This window comes from Pleurodeles waltl, chromosome 9 (genome assembly GCF_031143425.1).
Source record: "Pleurodeles waltl isolate 20211129_DDA chromosome 9, aPleWal1.hap1.20221129, whole genome shotgun sequence".
Classification (NCBI taxonomy): Eukaryota; Metazoa; Chordata; class Amphibia; order Caudata; family Salamandridae; genus Pleurodeles; species Pleurodeles waltl.
The window spans coordinates 290438281-290459074 of NC_090448.1; the positions used below are offsets into that span (position 1 = coordinate 290438281).

General features: G+C 44.4%; 1 protein-coding gene across 1 annotated transcript in view; it reads left to right on the forward strand.

Annotated features, from left to right (window-relative positions):
* Positions 1–2999: 2999 nt before the first annotated feature.
* Positions 3000–20794, forward strand: part of RRP9 (ribosomal RNA processing 9, U3 small nucleolar RNA binding protein) — a 220574-nt gene continuing 202779 nt past the window's right edge. Inside the window, exon 1 of the mRNA XM_069206752.1 lies at positions 3000–3187. Within this exon, the coding sequence (XP_069062853.1) occupies positions 3092–3187 (96 nt within the window). The 5' untranslated portion in view covers positions 3000–3091. The remainder of the gene's footprint in view (positions 3188–20794) is intronic.

Consider the following 20794-nt stretch of genomic DNA (forward strand, 5'->3'; position numbering starts at 1 on the left):
AAATCCAAACCTTTAGCGGAATTGGCAAAAGGGTTCTGGGAGTTCTGTCTCCAACACAGAATCTCTGTCCAAGCGGAGTATTTGCCGGGCAACCTCAACTTTGTAGCAGATTGGTATTCTTGCCACTTCCAGGACTCCAGCGACTGGATGCTCAATGCGCAGGTTTTCAACAACATTCTCCACAAATGGGGTCCCTTCGACATAGATCTTTTTGCATCACGTCTCAATGCGCAGCTGACATCCAGATCCTCTAGCTCTTGCCTTCGATGCTTTCTCTCAGGACTGGTCATCCTCCCTCAATTACGCTTTTCCCCCCCTTCATTTTGATTTCCAGAGTACTGGCGCAGGGCGGACGTCAACAAGCCTCCATAGTGCTCATAGTCCCCTTCCGGCACTCCCAGGTGTGGTTTCCCTCTCTCCTGGAACTGTCAATAGAACCTCTGTTTTTAATCCCCTCGTTTCCAGATCTCTTTACCAATCCCCACGGTCTCTGCCACAACCAGATACTCCAGAACGTCCTCACCCTTTCAGCCTGTAAAATATCGGGGAACCCCAACCTGGCGTCTCTATTTCGGCAGAAGCTTCAAACTTCATTGACTTGGCAAGAGCTCCAGGAACAAAGAAAGCATATAGATCAGCTTGGTCTCTCTGGCATACCTGGTGTGTGGGAAAGCACGTTGATCCCTTTACAGCAAATGTAACGATGATTATTAACTTTGTGTAGGCCAATGCTTAAATGTTTACGAACAACAGACAGCCGGTCTGAGAAATTCCTCCTCTACCCAACTCCTGATTTCTTTCAGAAAACCTTTCAAACCTGTGTCCTCTCCTACCTTGGCTCGCTGGGTCCGTTGGGTTATGTCCCTCGCTGGCATTGATACCTCTGCTTTTGGTGCCCACTCGGCTAGGGGAGCCATGGCATCCAAAGCTTTTTGGGCTGGTTCTCGCTTGGAGGATATTCTCAGTTCGGCTGACTGGTCTAACGACAATGTTTTTAAAGTTTTCTATTGTAAACCAATTCAACGTGCCTCTCTAAATGTGATTGATACGCTTTAAAATAGCATAATAGGAGCCTCCGGTCATGCCATAAAATGTAGATTTTCCTAGTAACTTATGAAGGAAAGTCTTAATTTTATTAAAGACACGGAGGCGAGTATTATGCCGCCTCTACAAATACTAATGCTGTTGTTTTGTTACCCTCCCTTCCAGCATCTACATCAACCCAACAGACCTCTTCTTAGAGATCCTTCCTTGGTTTCTTCGGCTACTTCGTCTGCTACTACACCTGCCTTCACGAACACTCAGTTGTTGGATCAGCACACACTTCCGGAGTTTGTTCAGAGACTTATTTTAATTCTACAGGAAATGTTTGCGCTTTGCCTGGCTATTTGTATTCGTTGTTTCATTATTCCATTGTTTGTTACTGATTAGCCTTGCACAAGAAAATAGGGCTGTTCTCAGTCAAGATAGGTATTATTAGAGCGAATTTTATGAAAGACATGAAGGCGTGTATTATCCTATCTCAACACTTAGTATTTGGTGTTTCTTTCCCTCCCTGACCGCGGCTCTGGCATTGCCACCTGCTTCCTCTTAAGGATGTCACAGTACCTGTTGGTTTCTCATCGTCATCAATTACGACTACGGAGCTCCAGGGAGTTTATCCTCCTTTTCCATTGAACTCTTGTAAGAGTTTCGTTTTCCTGAACTTTTTACATTTATGCTAGGATGTTTGATTATGTTACATATATTTTCTTTCTTTTATGGTTCTTTTTAACTCCTCGCGAATGAAAAGAGTTTTGTTCACAGTCAAGTGAAGGGTTATACAGGTTGCTAGTATTTGATTGGTGGTTATTGTATTTACCTGTTTCTATCCCATTGGCTAGTCTGTTGCTCTGCCTCTTGGGATTTGTAGCTCCACTGTTCTTGACTGGTTATAATATTAAAGCCAAGATTAGAATGCATAATAGTTGCTTCCCAGTCTTCAGTAAAATTAAGACTTTCCTTCATAAATTACTAGGAAAATCTACATTAGAGTTCATTATACTCTATGTGTCATGCATTAAGTGACTATTACAAAAGTAGGTTTCCTGATCACTGGAGGTAAGCAGGCTACGCATGCGTCATGACTTTTTTGAAGGATGCAGCACCAAGATGCATTTTGATTGTTATTGATAACTACCGATAAGTAAGGGGGGGTATAAGCAGTAACACAAAACTAGACATACCATGAATCCTTTCCTCCCTGTTGCCACTAGCTTGGTACCTCAGTATCAGACAATGAGGTATAGATTTTAAGCCTCGTTTATTGTATCACTCCATCCAGACCCGGTATAACACGCAAGGAGGACGCACTCACTAAATAGGTAGTTCGAGTTCCAAAAGGCACACTCTGCTTAGTTTTCACAAACCAATCACATGTTGACAGAAGGTCACGTGAAGAATTGCTTGCCCTGAAGACAACCTTCGGCCAGTCAAATGAACAGTAGTACCCAATAGTTAAAACCTAGGCGGGACCTAGTGCCTAGTTCACCAATCCCTCGTCAGTGTACTTTTGCCACAGGAAACGCCAGGTCCTGGCTGGACATTAATGTACGATATAAGCGAAGGGACAAAAGAAATCGAACAGAAATATAGTGACCATGATTAGATGGGTGTTTACGATAATGAGCGAGAAACAAAACGAACAACCAAACGAGAGAGGTTAACGTCCTTTTTTTAAATGTCACAATACCCTTATTTTTATAAAAACAATCCGGGAAAAGAGCAGTTGGATACTCTATTTATTTTATGTACATGATATATACCACTCTCCAAACTTTTTTGTAATTTTAGTAAGCTTCACCTTCAATTGTTTAAAGTCTTCTACATTTACAGTCGAATTGTTGACAGAATGTAATTTCTTGTTGATCATAACGAGACTTGTCATCCTTGGGGAAGCCACCAATCCAAGATGGCCGCAAGTTTCGTGCTTGCACTGGGGAAGCCTGTTCTTTCTTCTATTTCTATTCCTATCAGTGCAGAAGGTAGGCACGTCCATGGTGGAACCTTGCACGTGTAACTTGCGCATGTGTGTTAGAGAGAGCAAAGCAGCATGTCTTCGTTTTTTCTGAAGAAGAAGCCGGTTCGAACGCCTGGAACCGGGACCGGAGCTGCAGCCGGGGGAGGGAGTGTAAAGCGGCGTAAGAAGGTAAGTTGGAGACCAGAGACCCACCCCACTTCCACCTTTCTACTCTCTCACTAACCTACATGCAATTTTAAGTATGGTTTCTCTCTTTCCACTTTTGTACGCTCTCGGTGCCTCTGCCTCTCTGCTTTTAAGCAAATGCCCACTTCTATCTCCCCTGACTTTAGCAGAAAGTAGTACGGGGTTATGCCTCTTTTATTGTTTGACAACGTTCGTTGCTTAATGTTGCGACCAGACTAGGAGTTTGGTGCTTTGAGAGGTGTTTCGGCAAGTTATCAGAGGGATTTGGTTTTGTGAACGAGCCGACCTGCCTGAATGTATTTTTTAAGTGGGCCCAGGAGCGTCAGTTTGAACTTTTTTCTTATTTGCAGGGTTTAGTACATGTCCTGTGATGATAGTGATTTCAGTAACTAGTTCCCGTTAAAAAAGGCACGATGTTTGATTTAACAATTCCAGTAATTTTATGTGTGGATACTATCTTGTACAGTTCTGGAAAGACAACTTCTGTTGAGGGATTGGGCACTGCAGTCATTCGTGGGAATCTGGAGTACAGGTTGATGACGACCAGTAAGTGTTCGTTTGACAGTGGATCCCAAAATCGATTGTAGTCTACCATACGCCATGCAAGTGTTGGGATATCACTAGGGGTTCAGGTGAGCTGTTGAATTTGGCAGACAGGACGTGCTGAGAGTGTCTCCCATTTCTCTGTCCAGGCGTGACAACTAGAACTTTTGGTCCAAAAACTGTTCTGTTGGTATGATTTATTTCTGCTCTTCATGAGCCACATTCATGACTTAGTTCCGGACGTATCTTTGAGCGTGTCTAGTACCCTAACTCCCTCTATACTGCTGGATTTTTCGTCTCTCGGTGCAGTCTCGGGTTCTCCATCACGGAGAGTGATAGAGTAACAGCGAGTGAGTTTCGAAGCTCTCAGTGGTCTACAGCTGTGTCTGTGGCGGGAGGAAATATTGAAGAAGCTGGGCTGCTGTCTTTCCTTCTGTCAGAAAATGAGTGCAATCTGTAGACTCTGATCCCAAGATCAGTCTCCCCATTGGGGAGTAAATTCAATCTGAAACGTGGGGATGTGGTAGACATTGTGATATGCTTCCGCAATACAGTGTGATGGTGTTAAGCTGTTAATACTCCAGGGCTTGTGTCCCCGTCTCGTTTCATATTGCAATGAAAGGGTTCTCTACTAGACAAACGCCTGAACGTACTTGTTGCAGCACCAGGTAATTCCTGTGAGTTAGTGAAAATGTTATGTTTATAGGCGCTGGCACAAGGGTAAACGCTTCAGTGTTTGCTGGACCTAGTTGCATTTCATTTCCTGAACTGGATTTGCAGAACGTATGCTCCTCTTTGTAGAGAGGAAGATTCACCATGACAGGTGTACACAGAGCAAAATGTTTTGTGTTCTTGCTGAGACTTCCCAACGACCAATATGCTGTCAATTTAATTTAAATAGTTTAGATGGAATGTGACTGATTATATTCAAAATTTTCCTTGAGAAAAGATCGAAATTCAGACACACATCTGTATTACATTCTACGTACATGGCAATACTTGTAATGTGCCTTTTACTCTAGTTGGTTACAACCTTTGTGTAGATCATGCATAGAAAGTACCAGAGCCCCACTGAGTTGGCAAATGATGTCTGATACATAGAGAGCAATATGGCTGTGCATGTGCTTGGTTGGGCTGTTGTAGCCGCACAGGATGTAATCGGCCCCTAGTCGATATTGTGGGTGTTATGTTTGGACCTCCCCAAGTTACCCGGCTGGTAGGGGTATCTTTTACACAGCTTGTAGTTTTGCATGCTGTGAATGTTATCTCCCCCTGTTAACGGGAGGAGGAATGGTACAGAACCCCGGACGTAGGGGAAAGTAATAAAGGGGCTGGGTTGGCAAGGCGCCAACAGTTTGCAGCCAAGTAAATTAACTGGGTTTCTTGTATTATTTCTGTCATGCTGTGAGCTGAATTCAAATGTGCGCATTGTGGCCGGAGATCGGGCTATTATAAATACGCTACACAACAAATTGGCGATGACGGGAAGAAAACCCACTTGGGGGAAGAGCGGCGGTGCGGCCCCTGGCACTTCAAAAAAAAAAAACACACCCGAAGCGAAATGGGAAGTGGAGAAGACTCATGTCGGAAAGACCGGGGTGAGCACTGAAGCTCCGTGCGAGGAACACCATAAAATACAGGTGACGTGCGCCCCGAAGGAACACTTTGCCCTGCCCCCACTGGCCCTGGGAAACCGGCCGGCAATGACGCACAAAAAAAAAGGTGAGGAAGAGCATAGCCTGCTTCCCGGGAGGGCGAGGCCCAGACATATTGGGCACAGATAATCGGGCCCCAGCGCCCACATAGAGCAATACACAGAAAGGAAAAGGGGACACAGGATAAAAAAAAAGAATATATATATATATATACACACACACACACACACAAACAATGAAGGACAACAAAACACACGCAGATCAGACAGAGGTCAAGTAAATAAAGAGTGAGAAAAAAAAAATGTTCCTTTCCCGGTCTTAGAGCCTTTTGTCATGGAAGGGCCCTCATCAGCACAGGCCGCAAAATGGAAATCCTGGGTGGAACGTTTAGAAAACTATTTCGCAGCTGTCGCACTAGACCCGGATAGACAAAGACCGATGCTTCTTCACATGGGAGGAGCAATGCTGCACAGAATCAGCAAAACAGTGGCCGAAGAAGGACCCCCATTCACATACCGAACTCTAAAAAGGGCAATAACTGCATATTTTGAACCCATGGCAAATCCTGACTACGAACGTTTCCTCCTGCGACAAGCCAGACAGCACTCAGATGAATCGGTAGACACATACTATGCAAGACTAAAGGAACTAGCAAGCACATGCACATTGCCTGACCCGGATGATGAAATAAGAGCTCAATTTATCCAAGGATGCCACTCGACCAAATTAAGAGAACACATCCTCCAGATCCCAGGCATAACTATGGCTGACATGCTGATGATGGGCAGGTCAAAGGAGTTGTCCAGGGTAAGAGCAGCACATATGGAATCTGCGCTCGCACAGACCATCAAAACAGAACCAATAAATGCCATAGCATCAAGCAGCGCAACAAAAAAGGAGGACAAGATAAGATCGACAGGTGCACACCGATCATGCTACGTGTGGAGGAACATTCCCACACCAAGGTAAATGCCCGGCATTGGGAAAACAGTGCACCAACTGCCAAAAACTAAATCATTTCGCAAAAGTCTGCCGTTCAAATACCAGAGCAAAAGGGGACAGACAAAAGACAAGTCAAGGAGCAAAAGCAGTACAACCACCAGATCTAATCCCCGACATGGATGACGATGATGAGCCAGAAGGAACCGTGTACATAATCCATGCAACTGAACCAGGCAGCCAAAGCCGAAAGAAAATTCCAAAATGCCAAGTCAAAGTAGCGGGGCACCAAGTAACAGCCCTAATTGACACGGGAGCCTCAATCAATATATTGGAGCAATCTGATTTTGACCAAATGCCGCGTCATCCCCCTCTACGGCGCACGACAGTACAAGTATTTGCATTCGGATCAACAAGACCTCTCCCAATGGCGGGAGTTTTTGTGACGGACATCAATCATGATGATGTAACTGTACAATCCAAGGTGTATGTCACCAAGATAGGAACGGGGATGCTGCTCAGCTGCCGTACTGCAGAAGAACTGAAACTGGTGACTTTTGCATTCAGCATACACGTGGGGGAGCTAGAAAGCCTACAGGAAGAGTACGCTGATCTTTTCCGAGGCATTGGCCGCCTGAAGGACCGTCAAATAAAACTACACGTTGACAAGTCCATAGAACCAGTCGCGTTAAAGCACCGACGCATTGCGTTTCATCTCCGTCCACAGGTGGAGGCAGAACTAAGGAAACTGGAAGAAGCGGATATCATCGAGAAGGTAGAAGGACCAACCCAATGGGTGTCGCCCATTGTGGTCACCAGAAAACCCAAGCAATCAGGGGAGGTACGCATATGTGTAGATATGCGCCTCCCAAACGTGGCGATCCGGAGGGAGCGTCACCTCACCCCTACAGTGGATGACATAGTGGCGGAGGTCAGCAAGTCCAAATGGTTCTCAAAAATGGATCTAAGAGCTGGATATCACCAAATAATGTTGGCTCCAGAGTCTCGAGCCATCACCACCTTCTCCACCCATGTGGGACTAAGACGATACCGACGCCTGAACTTCGGGATCGCCAGCGCGGCTGAAGTCTTCCAGGACACAATAAGAGGCGTTTTGGCTGGCCTGGAGGGAGTCATCAATGTGAGTGATGACATCCTGGTACATGCGCCCACAGTTGAGGCACACCTACAGAGGCTACGAGCAGTATTCCAACGACTTCACACAAATGGACTGACATTACATCGTGAGAAGTGTGAATTTCTGAGAAGGGACATTGCATTTTTCGGATACCATTTCTTAGAAAAAGGAGTCCGACCTGATCCAGATAGTCAGCGCCCCCCCCCCCCCCACCTCAGTAACCAGTGTTTGAAGTTTCCTGGGAATGGTGACATATTGCGGGAGATTCATTCCAAATGTAACCTCCCTCACGGCTCCACTACGGGAGCTAACAAAGGCTCACACTCAGTGGGAGTGGAATGCGACGCAGGAAAGGGCATTTCAGGACACGAAGCAGGCACTATCGACAGAGACAACTCTAGTCTTCTTCGACCCAGCAAAAGAAACAGAGCTATCAGTGGATGCGAGCCCAACAGGTCTCGGAGCCGTGCTGTCTCAAAGAGAAAATGATGGCGAGTGGGCCCCTGTGGCGTATGCCAGTCGAGCTTTGACAGTAACAGAACAAAGATATTCACACATAGAGAAGGAGGCGCTAGCAGTCAACTGGGCCTGTCGCCACTACCATCTGTACATCTATGGTCACCCATTCGTTGTATACACTGATCACAAGCCACTGATACCGTTGTTCAACAAAACAGCCTCCCCGAGGATTGAAAAATGGATTCTTCAACTACAAGGGTATCAATTCTCTGTGGTATACCGCCCCGGGGCACAGAACCCAGCAAACTCTTTGTCCCGACACGCAAGACCGATTACCGTGCTTGAGGAAGAAGAGACTGAGAATAAGGAGGAGTCCGTGAGGTTGATAGTGGAGAGATTCCGGCCACTGCCAATGTCTTTGAAGGAAATACAGGACGCCACAAGAGAAGATGAGGTATTGCAATTGGCAATGTCCTGCGTAAGTGATGGGAGATGGCACCTGTTGAAGCAGAATCTGGCTCTAAGGACTGAGGAGGCCAACCACAATCTACAAGAATTATTCAGAGTCAGGCACGAGCTGGCGGTGTCGCCTGAAAACTCTGTTGCGAGGAAGTCGACTGGTCATCCCGGACAGTATGAGGCAAAGGACAGTGGCCCATGCCGCCCACCAGGGCATGGTAAAAACCAAGGCCAGGCTGAGAAGCAAAGTGTGGTTCCCAGACCTAGACACCTGGGTGGAGGGGACCATACAGAGGTGCCACGTATGTCAATTGGTGGGGCCGACGGATCCGCCACCCCCCATCATTACAGAATCCATTCCGTCAACGCCCTGGCAGAGAGCCAGTGCAGATCTGGGGAGCTTACCGGATGGAAGACGCATGCTAGTAGTGATTGATGATTTCTCAAAATATCCGGAGTTCGAGATTTTGGAATCTACGGTCACGGAGAGAGTAATACCTTGTCTAGAGAAAATAATGGCCACGCATGGGATCATACAAGAACTAAGAACCAACAATGGTCCCCCATTTTCTAGCCATGACTTTTCAGCATATCTGGCATCACATGCAATCCAACACCGGAAAATTACCCTGCGATGGCCTCAAGCCATGGAGAGGTTGAACGATTTATGAGGACCCTAAACAAAGTACTGAGGATTGCGATAGTGAGAGAGAAAAATCTAGACTGTGCCATCTTTGAATTCTTGAGAGAATATCGCTTGACCCCACATAGCACAACAGGGGTACCCCCGAGCCATATTTGCATGCAACGACAAGTAAGGGACACCATTCCCCATGTGGAAACCATGACCGAGACGCCGGGACAATTGAGAGACAGGCAAAGACAAGTGGAAACAAGACTGCAACAGACATGTCCACAATGAGCGGATGTCGAGAAAAAGGAGAGCTTGTACAAGACATCTGAATAGCGGGGATGTGGTACTGATGAAGAATCGATATCCGGGGGGCAAGTTCAAAACACCCTTCGAATCAGGTCTGTGGACAGTCACTCGAGTAAAAGGAACCTTAGTGACCGTCACAAGAGGGAATGAGGTAGTGATAAGGAACATCTCATGTTTCAAGACATATCACGGAGACCAAACGGATCGTCAAGGGAGCGAAAATGACAGGAGCCAAGAGAGAGAAGACGAAGAGTTCAGGAGACCAGGTCTCTCTGCTGATAACTGGCTGATGAGTAGTCCCTCGCGAACCCGGGAGGAATTGGGAGAAAAAGAAGTTGCACCTCCGGGGGTCCCGGCACAGAGCGAGGAGATCCAGCCGGTAGAAGTGCCAGCCGAGGAAGACAGCCGTGAGCTGATTCGAAGAAGAGGGATAGGCAGGTACAATTTGCGATCCTGCCTATCACCCCCAGAGAGACTGAAGGACTATGTATGTGAGTAGCTGGGACATTCAATATCCATTAACCGCAGTGGGGCCAGGTCAGCGAAAGTGTAGGTTTTCATCATCCGTACTCCTGTTTTTCATAGCAGGGGCATTCTGTTTTGGCTACTGTAGTGTTCTGTAGAGTTTATGCTAGTAGCTGATACTTGGGTGTACTATGAAAATCTTTTAGATAGATAACAGCTCTTGCAAACATTGCTTAAACTGAATAGGCTTAACCATATTACACTTTCAATCAATGTTTTAAGGATTTTGACCAGCTCTTCTCTAATCTTTTCCCCTAATGAGAAAGGTTGGAAATGTACTCCTGACAATGGCAGAAGTCGAAGTTCTTCCAGGGTGGGGGAAAAAAGTGGGTGGAGGAAAACGTGAACTTGTAAATGCTCAATAGATTTTCACATGAGCAAATCTACACGTATGTTCGTGCTAAAATACAGTTCACAAATATTTTCTAGGGGTATGATTTCCTGGTCTACTTCTTTAAGCTCTTGTAAATTCATGAAAGCCACTAATTCAAAGACGTATACCATGGGTGCACTTTTGTGACTTTCTGTAAGAAGTGGGTCCCTAATTAGGTCTGGCATTAACAAAGACATTATGTTTTTATTAAACTCCTATTTCTCTCTGTCGGCTGGCTTTACTGTGAGTGATAGCGTTCTGCTGTTCCACAAGGAGCACACAGGCACACACAGTAATTTTGTTCAGTGCCAGGAACTACTGTTGCAATCAGTGGGATGACGAAACTGGAGAGGGCCCCACTGCAAAGAGTATGTAGGTTCTCTTCCCCCCCCCCCCTCCAAACTCACTCAGGGCAGGTGCTGTGCTGAGAAGGCCCCCTGGAGGGAGGGTGGGAGAGGGATGGGGGCCTTCGTTTTTTATTACTTTTTGTCAGTGTTTGTTACAGTTTTGAGGCCTTCCACAACAATAAAGTGCTACAAAAGCCATGTCAAAACAAGACACGCATTGGCGAAACCAAAAGACAAAAAAAGTCTGATCGGTTGGCTTTGCCAGTGCTTGTTTATTTTCATGCCTTCCCATAATCTTGTTGAAAATGGTTACACTGATTTTCCATAAGGAATATTGTTTGTAACTACCAGCACGCATCAACACATTTTAATAAATGACCCTTCAAAGAAATAGCATCTAAATTTAATTGTAGCGAAGCACTTCTTTTTCCTGCTTGCATTTTTTTCTTAACATTTTATTTTGAAAGCAAAGAATCCTCACTCTTGCTTACAAGCTTCTGCAAACATTTGCATCTAATCAGAGAGTACTCTGGGAGCATTTTACTTGGCCTCATAATATGAAACTTTTCAAATGTTTGTACACTTTTTTTTTTTTTATTTTTTTTTTTTTACTGGAACTACTGTCAGTAGTGCAGTGTGACCTTAAAATGTACAGCAGTAGTATGCACAAGATGTAAAAACTATAAGTCTAACAACAATGTTAGCAAGAATAGCAAATTAAATTAACTCTATATGTATGCACTATGCATGTATATTTACTACTTTACACACACACACGTCTGAGCTTAGACACGCTACTATGAACATGTACATATGTATGGAGCTATTTCAGTCCGTACTCTGTATGGGTATTGCACTGTTCTCGATCTTGTGAGAAGACATGGATAGTATGTTTATTTCTACAAAACACACATGAATGTCTGAACTTTTAAATATTACTACATGTTTATACATATGGTTGATTCTATAGTGGAACTTGCGCCCTGTACATACAGTTGCATATTAGTGTTTGTGTCTGTATGTATCCATATTGCTATATATTTAGAAGTGGGGGGGGTATGTCTTTATTTTTTATTTACAGGGAGGGGAAAGTAAAGGAAATTTTCTTTTTAATCTTTGCCCCTACCTCCACTCTCTGACTCATCTTAAACCTCTCTGACTACTGTAGACTCTCAAATACCCTTTCCACACTCCTCCTCCACTTCATCCAGTACATCCATCTAACAAATGCAATTGTCCACCATTCCCAGTAACAAACTCTCTTCTTCACTTCACTAATCCACTTCAATTAATCCATCCGTTTAAAAACGACTGCATTAAATGCATGAGTTCTCAACGAACACTAAAACTTACCTCAATGAATCCACAAGGAAGAAATAAATCTTTTTACTAGTTTACTAACTTCTTACCTATAACATTGCATTCCTGGAGTAGCATGCCACAAAGCGCTTCAAAAGTCTCATTGGTGGTACTAAGCGATACATAACAAAAATTTACAATTTAAGATTAAAGCCTAAAAAGAGCTTTGAGAAGGGGGAGAACACCGGGGGGTGGGGGGGACTTTGTCTCCACCCACATGTTGGTGGACAGCAGTGCACTTTTAAATTGGGCAGAAGATTTGTGCTTCCACAGAAACTGATTAGCCTCCAAGACCAGTAATAATTTATCAGGTTGCACGAACCAGAGCTTTTAATTGTAACTATTGTTGCAGCAAAGCTCGACTATTAGGCTAAACACATGGCCCAGCAATGTTACATGTCTCTTAAATAATTAGATAATGATGGCGTTTGTTCCTCTCTGGCACCACAACTGATGGGAGGAAGGCAACCAGAAGGAAGGGGCTGCTGTATTGTATTCCAGCCACCACCTCTTAACATAGTCTTCTTTAGTGATACCTTATCACGTGGTTCTTTAAGAATGTTTTTGTTTTTTTCTTTCTAATTCCTAGTTTTAAAATTCATGGGCTTTAGAAGCACTTTTAAAGCTCCTCTGCTCTTTTTAAATATGTAATTACTAATATATTTACTTCAAATTCTTTATTTTTGTACATTAAATTAATACACTGTAATTTTTAAATTACGGTTTTCCGAACTCCTTTACTACCCATGTAGTCATACCCATCCTTAAACCCCTTATTACTCTGTAATTAAACCCATCCTTAAAACCCTCATGACCTCCTAATGCTACTCTTTTTTCCAAACACCCTTTTTACCACAGGGTTGTGACATTTTGCATCGCCCACCTTATGGGACATATTGATTGGCAGGTACAAGAAGTTTTAATGTCTGTCTTGTCCAAGGGACAAGTAGACATTCCCTTTCCTCTCTCCTTCTCCTATTCTCACCACATTAGAAGTTATTCTTCATCCGCAATTACAGTAATGTTGGTAAACCGGATGGTTTCTGCACCCTTGTGTTTCACAGCCATCATAGAAGTGAGTACAGATCCTGTGATCACTCAAGTGTTTGCACACGTGATTAGCAGGAAGCCGGAAACTGAACACTGTTATTGGCTGCAAGGCACCCTTTGCCCAGACGCGAGAAACTTTTCCATATGCGCAAATGATGACAAGCGGAGGGAAAGCAGTACATAGCCTATCTGAAAACTGTTGAGAAACCGCAATCCTTCCTCAGATAAAACAGGGCTTTCTTTTAGCAAAGATTGGCTGGGGGAAAACTCAGGGGGAAGGTGGACTCAGTGATGGACACAGTCTGGTCACTGAGGAGGCTGGTGACAGAAAACACTCTATACTTGCCTGCAAAATAGAGAACAAGAAGAGTACTGAGGAGGTTGTGGAGAGAGACCTCACACTGTCTGACAGCCACTGCACTATTGCAATGTTGACATCAAGGTAACGCCACTCTGTAAAGCACATTTTCTGCACTGTTTAGAATTTACTGTTGGTGAGGAATATTTGGGGCTGCTGGAGGACGGTGGCAAAAGGTGTCATGAAAGATCTAAGAATGTGTATATATAATAAAAAATGTTGCATTACAGTACAATAAAAATAAGAGCAGCAAATGCAACCCCAGGGGCCTGCTTCATGTGAAGGAGAGCAAAACAGAATTGTTATACATGCTGAAAAGAAAATGTCTTGGCACCAGTAGAAATACCTTCACACCCTTAATACCTGTTACTACTACCCTTCCCGGAACCCTAAAACTGTACTATCCTTTAATGCTACCTTCCCTAAACTTCAAAAACTCCTTTCTAGCCCTTAAAGCTGCCTTTCCCTGAACCCTAAATGTCACTTACTACATCTTAACAATACTGTTTCCTGAACTTCAGTCTCCTTACTACCCTTTAAATCTCACTTCGCCTTGCTTAAAACAGGGGAAGCTTAAGGGTGTGAAATACTAGGAAGAATTGGAAATCACATTAGTGATTCGCCTGCCAAGTAACTAATTTCTAAGGCAATCCCCAGGGTCTCATTAGAAACTCCCTCCCGCCACTGTCAATACCTCTTGTATAGGTAACTCTGGGGAGGAGTTACAGGATGATATCAGGAACTTGGTAATAAAACACATCCCCCCCAACCATGTACTCAAATTATGGCGTCTTCTAAAGGTTAGAGGTCATTACCCTTGTGGTGATTTTAATATTTGTCACCTAACAAAATTGACAAGACACTAAATTAGGTCTAACCCGTAAATGGGAAATATGAGCAGGCCTCAAAGTAATAAAAATATTACTAGACCTGCAGGTCGAGTAGCTTGAATAATCTACTCGACCTAACTGTAATGTACCTGACCGGGAATCGAGTCTCAAATTGTGTGATCCTAGGCAAATATTGTGTGAGTGCACCTTCCAATATGCAAATTCAGCATTTCTGCTGTAAAAAAAAAAAAAAAAAAAATCCTCTTTTGTTTGATTAAATACACTAAACGTATGATAAATGTAGCCCACATATAGGGTACACATGATCCATGCCTGACTTGCCTCTTAGTTTACTAATGGGTTTGCCATCAGGGCAGGAGTGTTTCTCAGTTTGTTTAAACACTTTAAATATATTATTGAAGCATGATGTGGTAGTGCACTGTCATTTACAGACAGTACGTTTCCAAGAAATGTCCAAAACCCTTCCCACTAACTTGCAGATTAAACTATACAGTGTATTAACAATAATCTGCGAAAATTGGGTTTCAGAAAACATTTATCATTTGCACATCACCAAGTAAAGTGTTCTCTTTTTTTTTTTTTTTCCTTTTTTTCTTTTTTTCTTTTTTTTAATCACCCAGAAGTACAAAAATTGGTCTTTCACAGCTACTGAAATGTATTTTGAAATGTTTGTAAAGCTGACTTAGTTATATAAATGTTGTGTGTAAGGAAATGCCTCCTTGGCATGGTTGCCCCCTGACTTTTTGCCTTTGCTGATGCTATGTTTACAATTGAAAGTGTGCTGAGGCCTGCTAACCAGGCCCCAGCACCAGTGTTCTTTCCCTAACCTGTACTTTTGTATCCACAATTGGCAGACCCTGGCATCCAGATAAGTCCCTTGTAACTGGTACTTCTGGTACCAAGGGCCCTGATGCCAAGGAAGGTCTCTAAGGGCTGCAGCATGTGTTATGCCACCCTGGAGACCTCTCACTTAGCACAGACACACTGCTTGCCAGCCTGTGTGTGCTAGTGAGGACAGAACGAGTAAGTCGACATGGCACTCCCCTCAGGGTGCCATGCCAGCCTCTCACTGCCTATGCAGTATAGGTAAGACACCCCTCTAGCAGGCCTTACAGCCCTAAGGCAGGGTGCACTATACCATAGGTGAGGGTACCAGTGCATGAGCATGGTACCCCTACAGTGTCTAAACAAAACCTTAGACATTGTAAGTGCAGGGTAGCCATAAGAGTATATGGTCTGGGAGTCTGTCAAACACGAACTCCACAGCACCATAATGGCTACACTGAAAACTGGGAAGTTTGGTATCAAACTTCTCAGCACAATAAATGCACACTGATGCCAGTGTACATTTTATTGTAAAATACACCACAGAGGGCACCTTAGAGGTGCCCCCTGAAACTTAACCAACTATCTGTGTAGGCTGACTAGTTCCAGCAGCCTGCCACACTAGAGACATGTTGCTGGCCCCATGGGGAGAGTGCCTTTGTCACTCTGAGGCCAGTAACAAAGCCTGCACTGGGTGGAGATGCTAACACCTCCCCCAGGCAGGAGCTGTGACACCTGGCGGTGAGCCTCAAAGGCTCACCCCTTTGTCACAGCCCAGCAGGGCACTCCAGCTTAGTGGAGTTGCCCGCCCCCTCCGGCCACGGCCCCCACTTTTGGCGGCAAGGCTGGAGGGAACAAAGAAAGCAACAAGGAGGAGTCACTGGCCAGTCAGGACAGCCCCTAAGGTGTCCTGAGCTGAGGTGACTAACTTTTAGAAATCCTCCATCTTGCAGATGGAGGATTCCCCCAATAGGGTTAGGATTGTGACCCCCTCCCCTTGGGAGGAGGCACAAAGAGGGTGTACCCACCCTCAGGGCTAGTAGCCATTGGCTACTAACCCCCCAGACCTAAACACGCCCTTAAATTTAGTATTTAAGGGCTACCCTGAACCCTAGAAAATTAGATTCCTGCAACTACAAGAAGAAGGACTGCCTAGCTGAAAAACCCCTGCAGAGGAAGACCAGAAGACGACAACTGCCTTGGCTCCAGAAACTCACCGGCCTGTCTCCTGCCTTCCAAAGATCCTGCTCCAGCGACGCCTTCCGAAGGGACCAGCGACCTCGACATCCTCTGAGGACTGCCCCTGCTTCGAAAAGACAAGAAACTCCCGAGGACAGCGGACCTGCTCCAAGAAAAGCTGCAACTTTGTTTCCAGCAGCTTTAAAGAACCCTGCAAGCTCCCCGCAAGAAGCGTGAGACTTGCAACACTGCACCCGGCGACCCCGACTCGGCTGGTGGCGATCCAACACCTCAGGAGGGACCCCAGGACTACTCTAAGACTGTGAGTACAAAAACCTGTCCCCCCTGAGCCCCCACAGCGCCGCCTGCAGAGGGAATCCCGAGGCTTCCCCTGACCGCGACTCTTTGAATCCTAAGTCCCGACACCTGGGAGAGACCCTGCACCCGCAGCCCCCAGGACCTGAAGGACCGGACTTTCACTGGAGGAGTGACCCCCAGGAGTCCCTCTCCCTTGACCAAGTGGAGGTTTCCCCGAGGAACCCCCCCCTTGCCTGCCTGCAGCGCTGAAGAGATCCCTAGATCTCCCATTGACTAACATTACAAACCCGACGCTTGTTTCCACACTGCACCCGGCCGCCCCCGCGCTGCTGAGGGTGAAATTTCTGTGTGGGCTTGTGTCCCCCCCGGTGCCCTACAAAACCCCCCTGGTCGGCCCTCCGAAGACGCGGGTACTTACCTGCAAGCAGACCGGAACCGGGGCACCCCCTTCTCTCCATTCTAGCCTATGTGTTTTGGGCACCACTTTGAACTCTGCACCTGACCGGCCCTGAGCTGCTGGTGTGGTGACTTTGGGGTTGCTCTGAACCCCCAACGGTGGGCTACCTTGGACCAAGAACTAAGCCCTGTAAGTGTCTTACTTACCTGGTTAACCTAACAAATACTTACCTCCCCTAGGAACTGTGAAAATTGCACTAAGTGTCCACTTTTAAAACAGCTATTTGTGAATAACTTGAAAAGTATACATGCAATTTTGATGATTTGAAGTTCCTAAAGTACTTACCTGCAATACCTTTCGAATGAGGTATTACATGTAGAATTTGAACCTGTGGTTCTTAAAATAAACTAAGAAAAGATATTTTTCTATATAAAAACCTATTGGCTGGATTTGTCTCTGAGTGTGTGTACCTCATTTATTGTCTATGTGTATGTACAACAAATGCTTAACACTACTCCTTGGATAAGCCTACTGCTCGACCACACTACCACAAAATAGAGCATTAGTATTATCTATTTTTACCACTATTTTACCTCTAAGGGGAACCCTTGGACTCTGTGCATGCTATTCCTTACTTTGAAATAGCACATACAGAGCCAACTTCCTACATTGTGTGTTAGGAAAAACCTGATACCAAAAGCCTTCCATTTCACGTAGGTCAGACAGTTCACCTTACAAACTCCTGGAACCCTGCGGTCACAAGGAAAAGTATTTGCATTGCAAGAAGACAAACTGACTTTTGACTTGTCTCTGACCACAACACAGATGTCACAAGAATAAAATGTAAAGGCATATTAATTGCTAAATCAGTTTCTGACTAAACAGAACACCTGTTCTTTGTCCACTCACCAGAAGAGTCCAGTGGAATCTAAAAATAGCTCGACCTCATAAAATAAAACTCCATAGGAGTAGATTTTTTTTAACCTGATGAGAGCACACAAATTGTAACACCAACAGCTGGGTACATCTAATACAATGTTCGTGCAAACTGTTCTATATAGAAATTAACATAAGGTCTCTGAAAACATGATTAATGAATACCACAGCGCAGTCGGGTGTCTACGAACAGCAACTAAACTCACCAACCATTGTGCTTCCAAACATCATACACCAAATGGATAAAGTGGATCGTTTTGGAAAAATTACAGCATGAAGCCTACAATTCATCATACTTCCACTCCGAGAATAACGTTGGGTTTTCAGACTCTATAACAGTACCCAAGGTCTGAATGATGAAATATCTTGAATGCCTCTTCCAAACAATTGATCTTCTAAAGTCAACATCCTTCAGTAATCCAGACAGGAGTCCTTAATAGTTTACTTACATGCATGTCTATTTTGTAGCATGGAACATCAAAAAAGGCTAACTCATGGTGATCCTTTGCCTCTACATACAGAACGTGTCTACCTCCCCCCTTTTTTAAATATGTGATATCAAGGCACTTGATAATGTCTTCAGCAGGCTACATTACATTTATCTTCTGTCCTTCTACACAGCCTGCAGCATCAGCCCCTGTCTCAAATCGTAAAATACTAAGGTATTTACTGGTGCTCCAGTTGGAGAAAAGATTTTTGTACTCTGGGCCTAGAAAAGTGACCCCCATTTGTATGGGCATAATGAATGAATACAAATTAAAAAGGGGATATTTATCCTGTTTTTTTGTTAGTTATTTTTAATTTACTTTTTTGTTTACCACAAATCCTCCTTAAACACACTCACTATGGTGCCTACTGGCACCACCATGTACACATCAACTTTCTCTGTTATCTGTCAGAAGACGGCCTCACCAGTGGCGTAGCGTGGTTGGTGCAGGGGGGGGCGGCCGCACCGGGCTCAACATCTTGGGGGGGGGGGGGGCGCGCTCGCACTCGCGAGTGCTAAAATCCACGGGTCAGGGGGCGCAATTACTTGCATTGCCCCGGGTGCTGACAACCCACGCTACGCCACTGGGCCTCACTACGTGACGTTTCCGAAGCTGCACATCAGAGTTAGTCCGGCATCACTTGCCACCATCATACGTTTGTAGCATTGTGGCGCTTCTGTATGCTCAGTGTTGGGACAATAACCATGCCCATCTACCCTTAGTAAATACTGTCATCTGACCAGCTTTCAGACTTTTTTTAGTGCAACTGTGTAGGTACTTTCTCCACCACACTTCTCCAATCACAAGTAAGTGTCCAATATGACTCTGACCATCCGTCTCCAAGTAAAAACAGACCTGGCACTTATGGCTTTTTTTTCCTTCTGTGTGTGTGTGTGTGTGTGTGTGTATATATATATATATATATATATATATATATATATATACTTTGAAAGCTCAAGAAGCAGCTCCATGGCACTCTAAGGGGCCCATCAACTTTTAACAATGGGTGAGCTTCCTCAGTTTGATTCTGATAATGCATATGAAAGAACCAATATTTGCATTTTGCAGTGACCACCCAGTCACAAGTCTACATGATTTCAGTACTATTTGAGGCCATTTTATTTGTGTACATATATGCACCTTTATCCGTATCAATTTTATGTTTCTTTGTTCAACCTTTTCCTAACTGGTCAGACAGCTTCTTGCTCTCCAATAATGAGGAAACAATATAGGAATACTTGGCTACACATGTAATAGATTCCTTAGGTAGTTTAGGGTACTAACGCAAGGTCCTTATAAAATACCACTGGCTCACAGTAGCAAATAAGGCATTTGAAATGGGTGCAAACTGCGATTGGTTATCGCCCGCGTTCGCAAAACAATCCTACATTGCACTGCGAGTCGCAATTAGGAAGGGAACACCCCTTCCTAATTGCGAGTCGCAAAACTGGGTTTGTGCATCGCAATGTGCTTTTTGCACGTCGCAAACAGCGAAAGTCACTGTTTGCGACATGCAAAAAGTTACCTACATGTGGGTCTTGGTCCCTAATTAGGTCTGGTGTTAACAAAGACATTTTGTTTTTATTAAACTTCTATTTCTCTCTCTTTCGGCTGGCTTTACTGTGAGTGATCGCATTCTGCTCTTCCACAAGGAGCATATTGGCACACAAAGTAGTTTTGTTCAGTGTCGGGAACTACAGTGGCAATCAGTGACGTAACGAAACTGGAGGGTGCCCCATTGCAAAGAACATGGAGGAGCCCCCTCTCAAGACTCACTCAGGGCAGGTGCTGTGCTGAAAGGGCCCCCTGGAGGGCGGCTGCAGGGCCTCTGATAATAGTGTTGAAAATGGTTCCACTGATTTTCCATTATAAATATTTTTGGGAAATACTAGCATGCATCAAAACATTTTACTAAATGACACTTCATTTGCATCTAATCAGAGAGCATTCTGGGAGCATTATACTTAGCCTCATAGCCTAAACTTTTCAAACGTGTATACACGTGTTTTTTTTTTTTTTTGTACTGGATCCAACGTCAGTAGTGAAGTGTGACCTTAAAACATTTATTTATGGTTCATTATTTGAAAGCCTTCATTACTAGGGTGAGTGCTGTAAATAAATGTTTTAAGGTCACACTTCACTACTGACGTTGGTTCCAGTACAAAAAAAAACAAAATGTGTATACACATGTTTGAAAAGTTTAGGCTATGAGGCTAAGTATAATGCTGCCAGAATGCTCTCTGATTAGATGCAAATGAGGTGTCATTTAGTAAAATGTTTTGATGCATGCTAGTATTTCCCAAAAATATTTCTAATGGAAAATCAGTGTAACCATTTTCAATACGATTATGGGAAGCATGAAAATAAACACTGACAAAGCCAACTGATCTGACATATTTGTATAATTTTTTTAGTTTCATCAATGCGTGTCTTGTTTTGACATGGCTTTT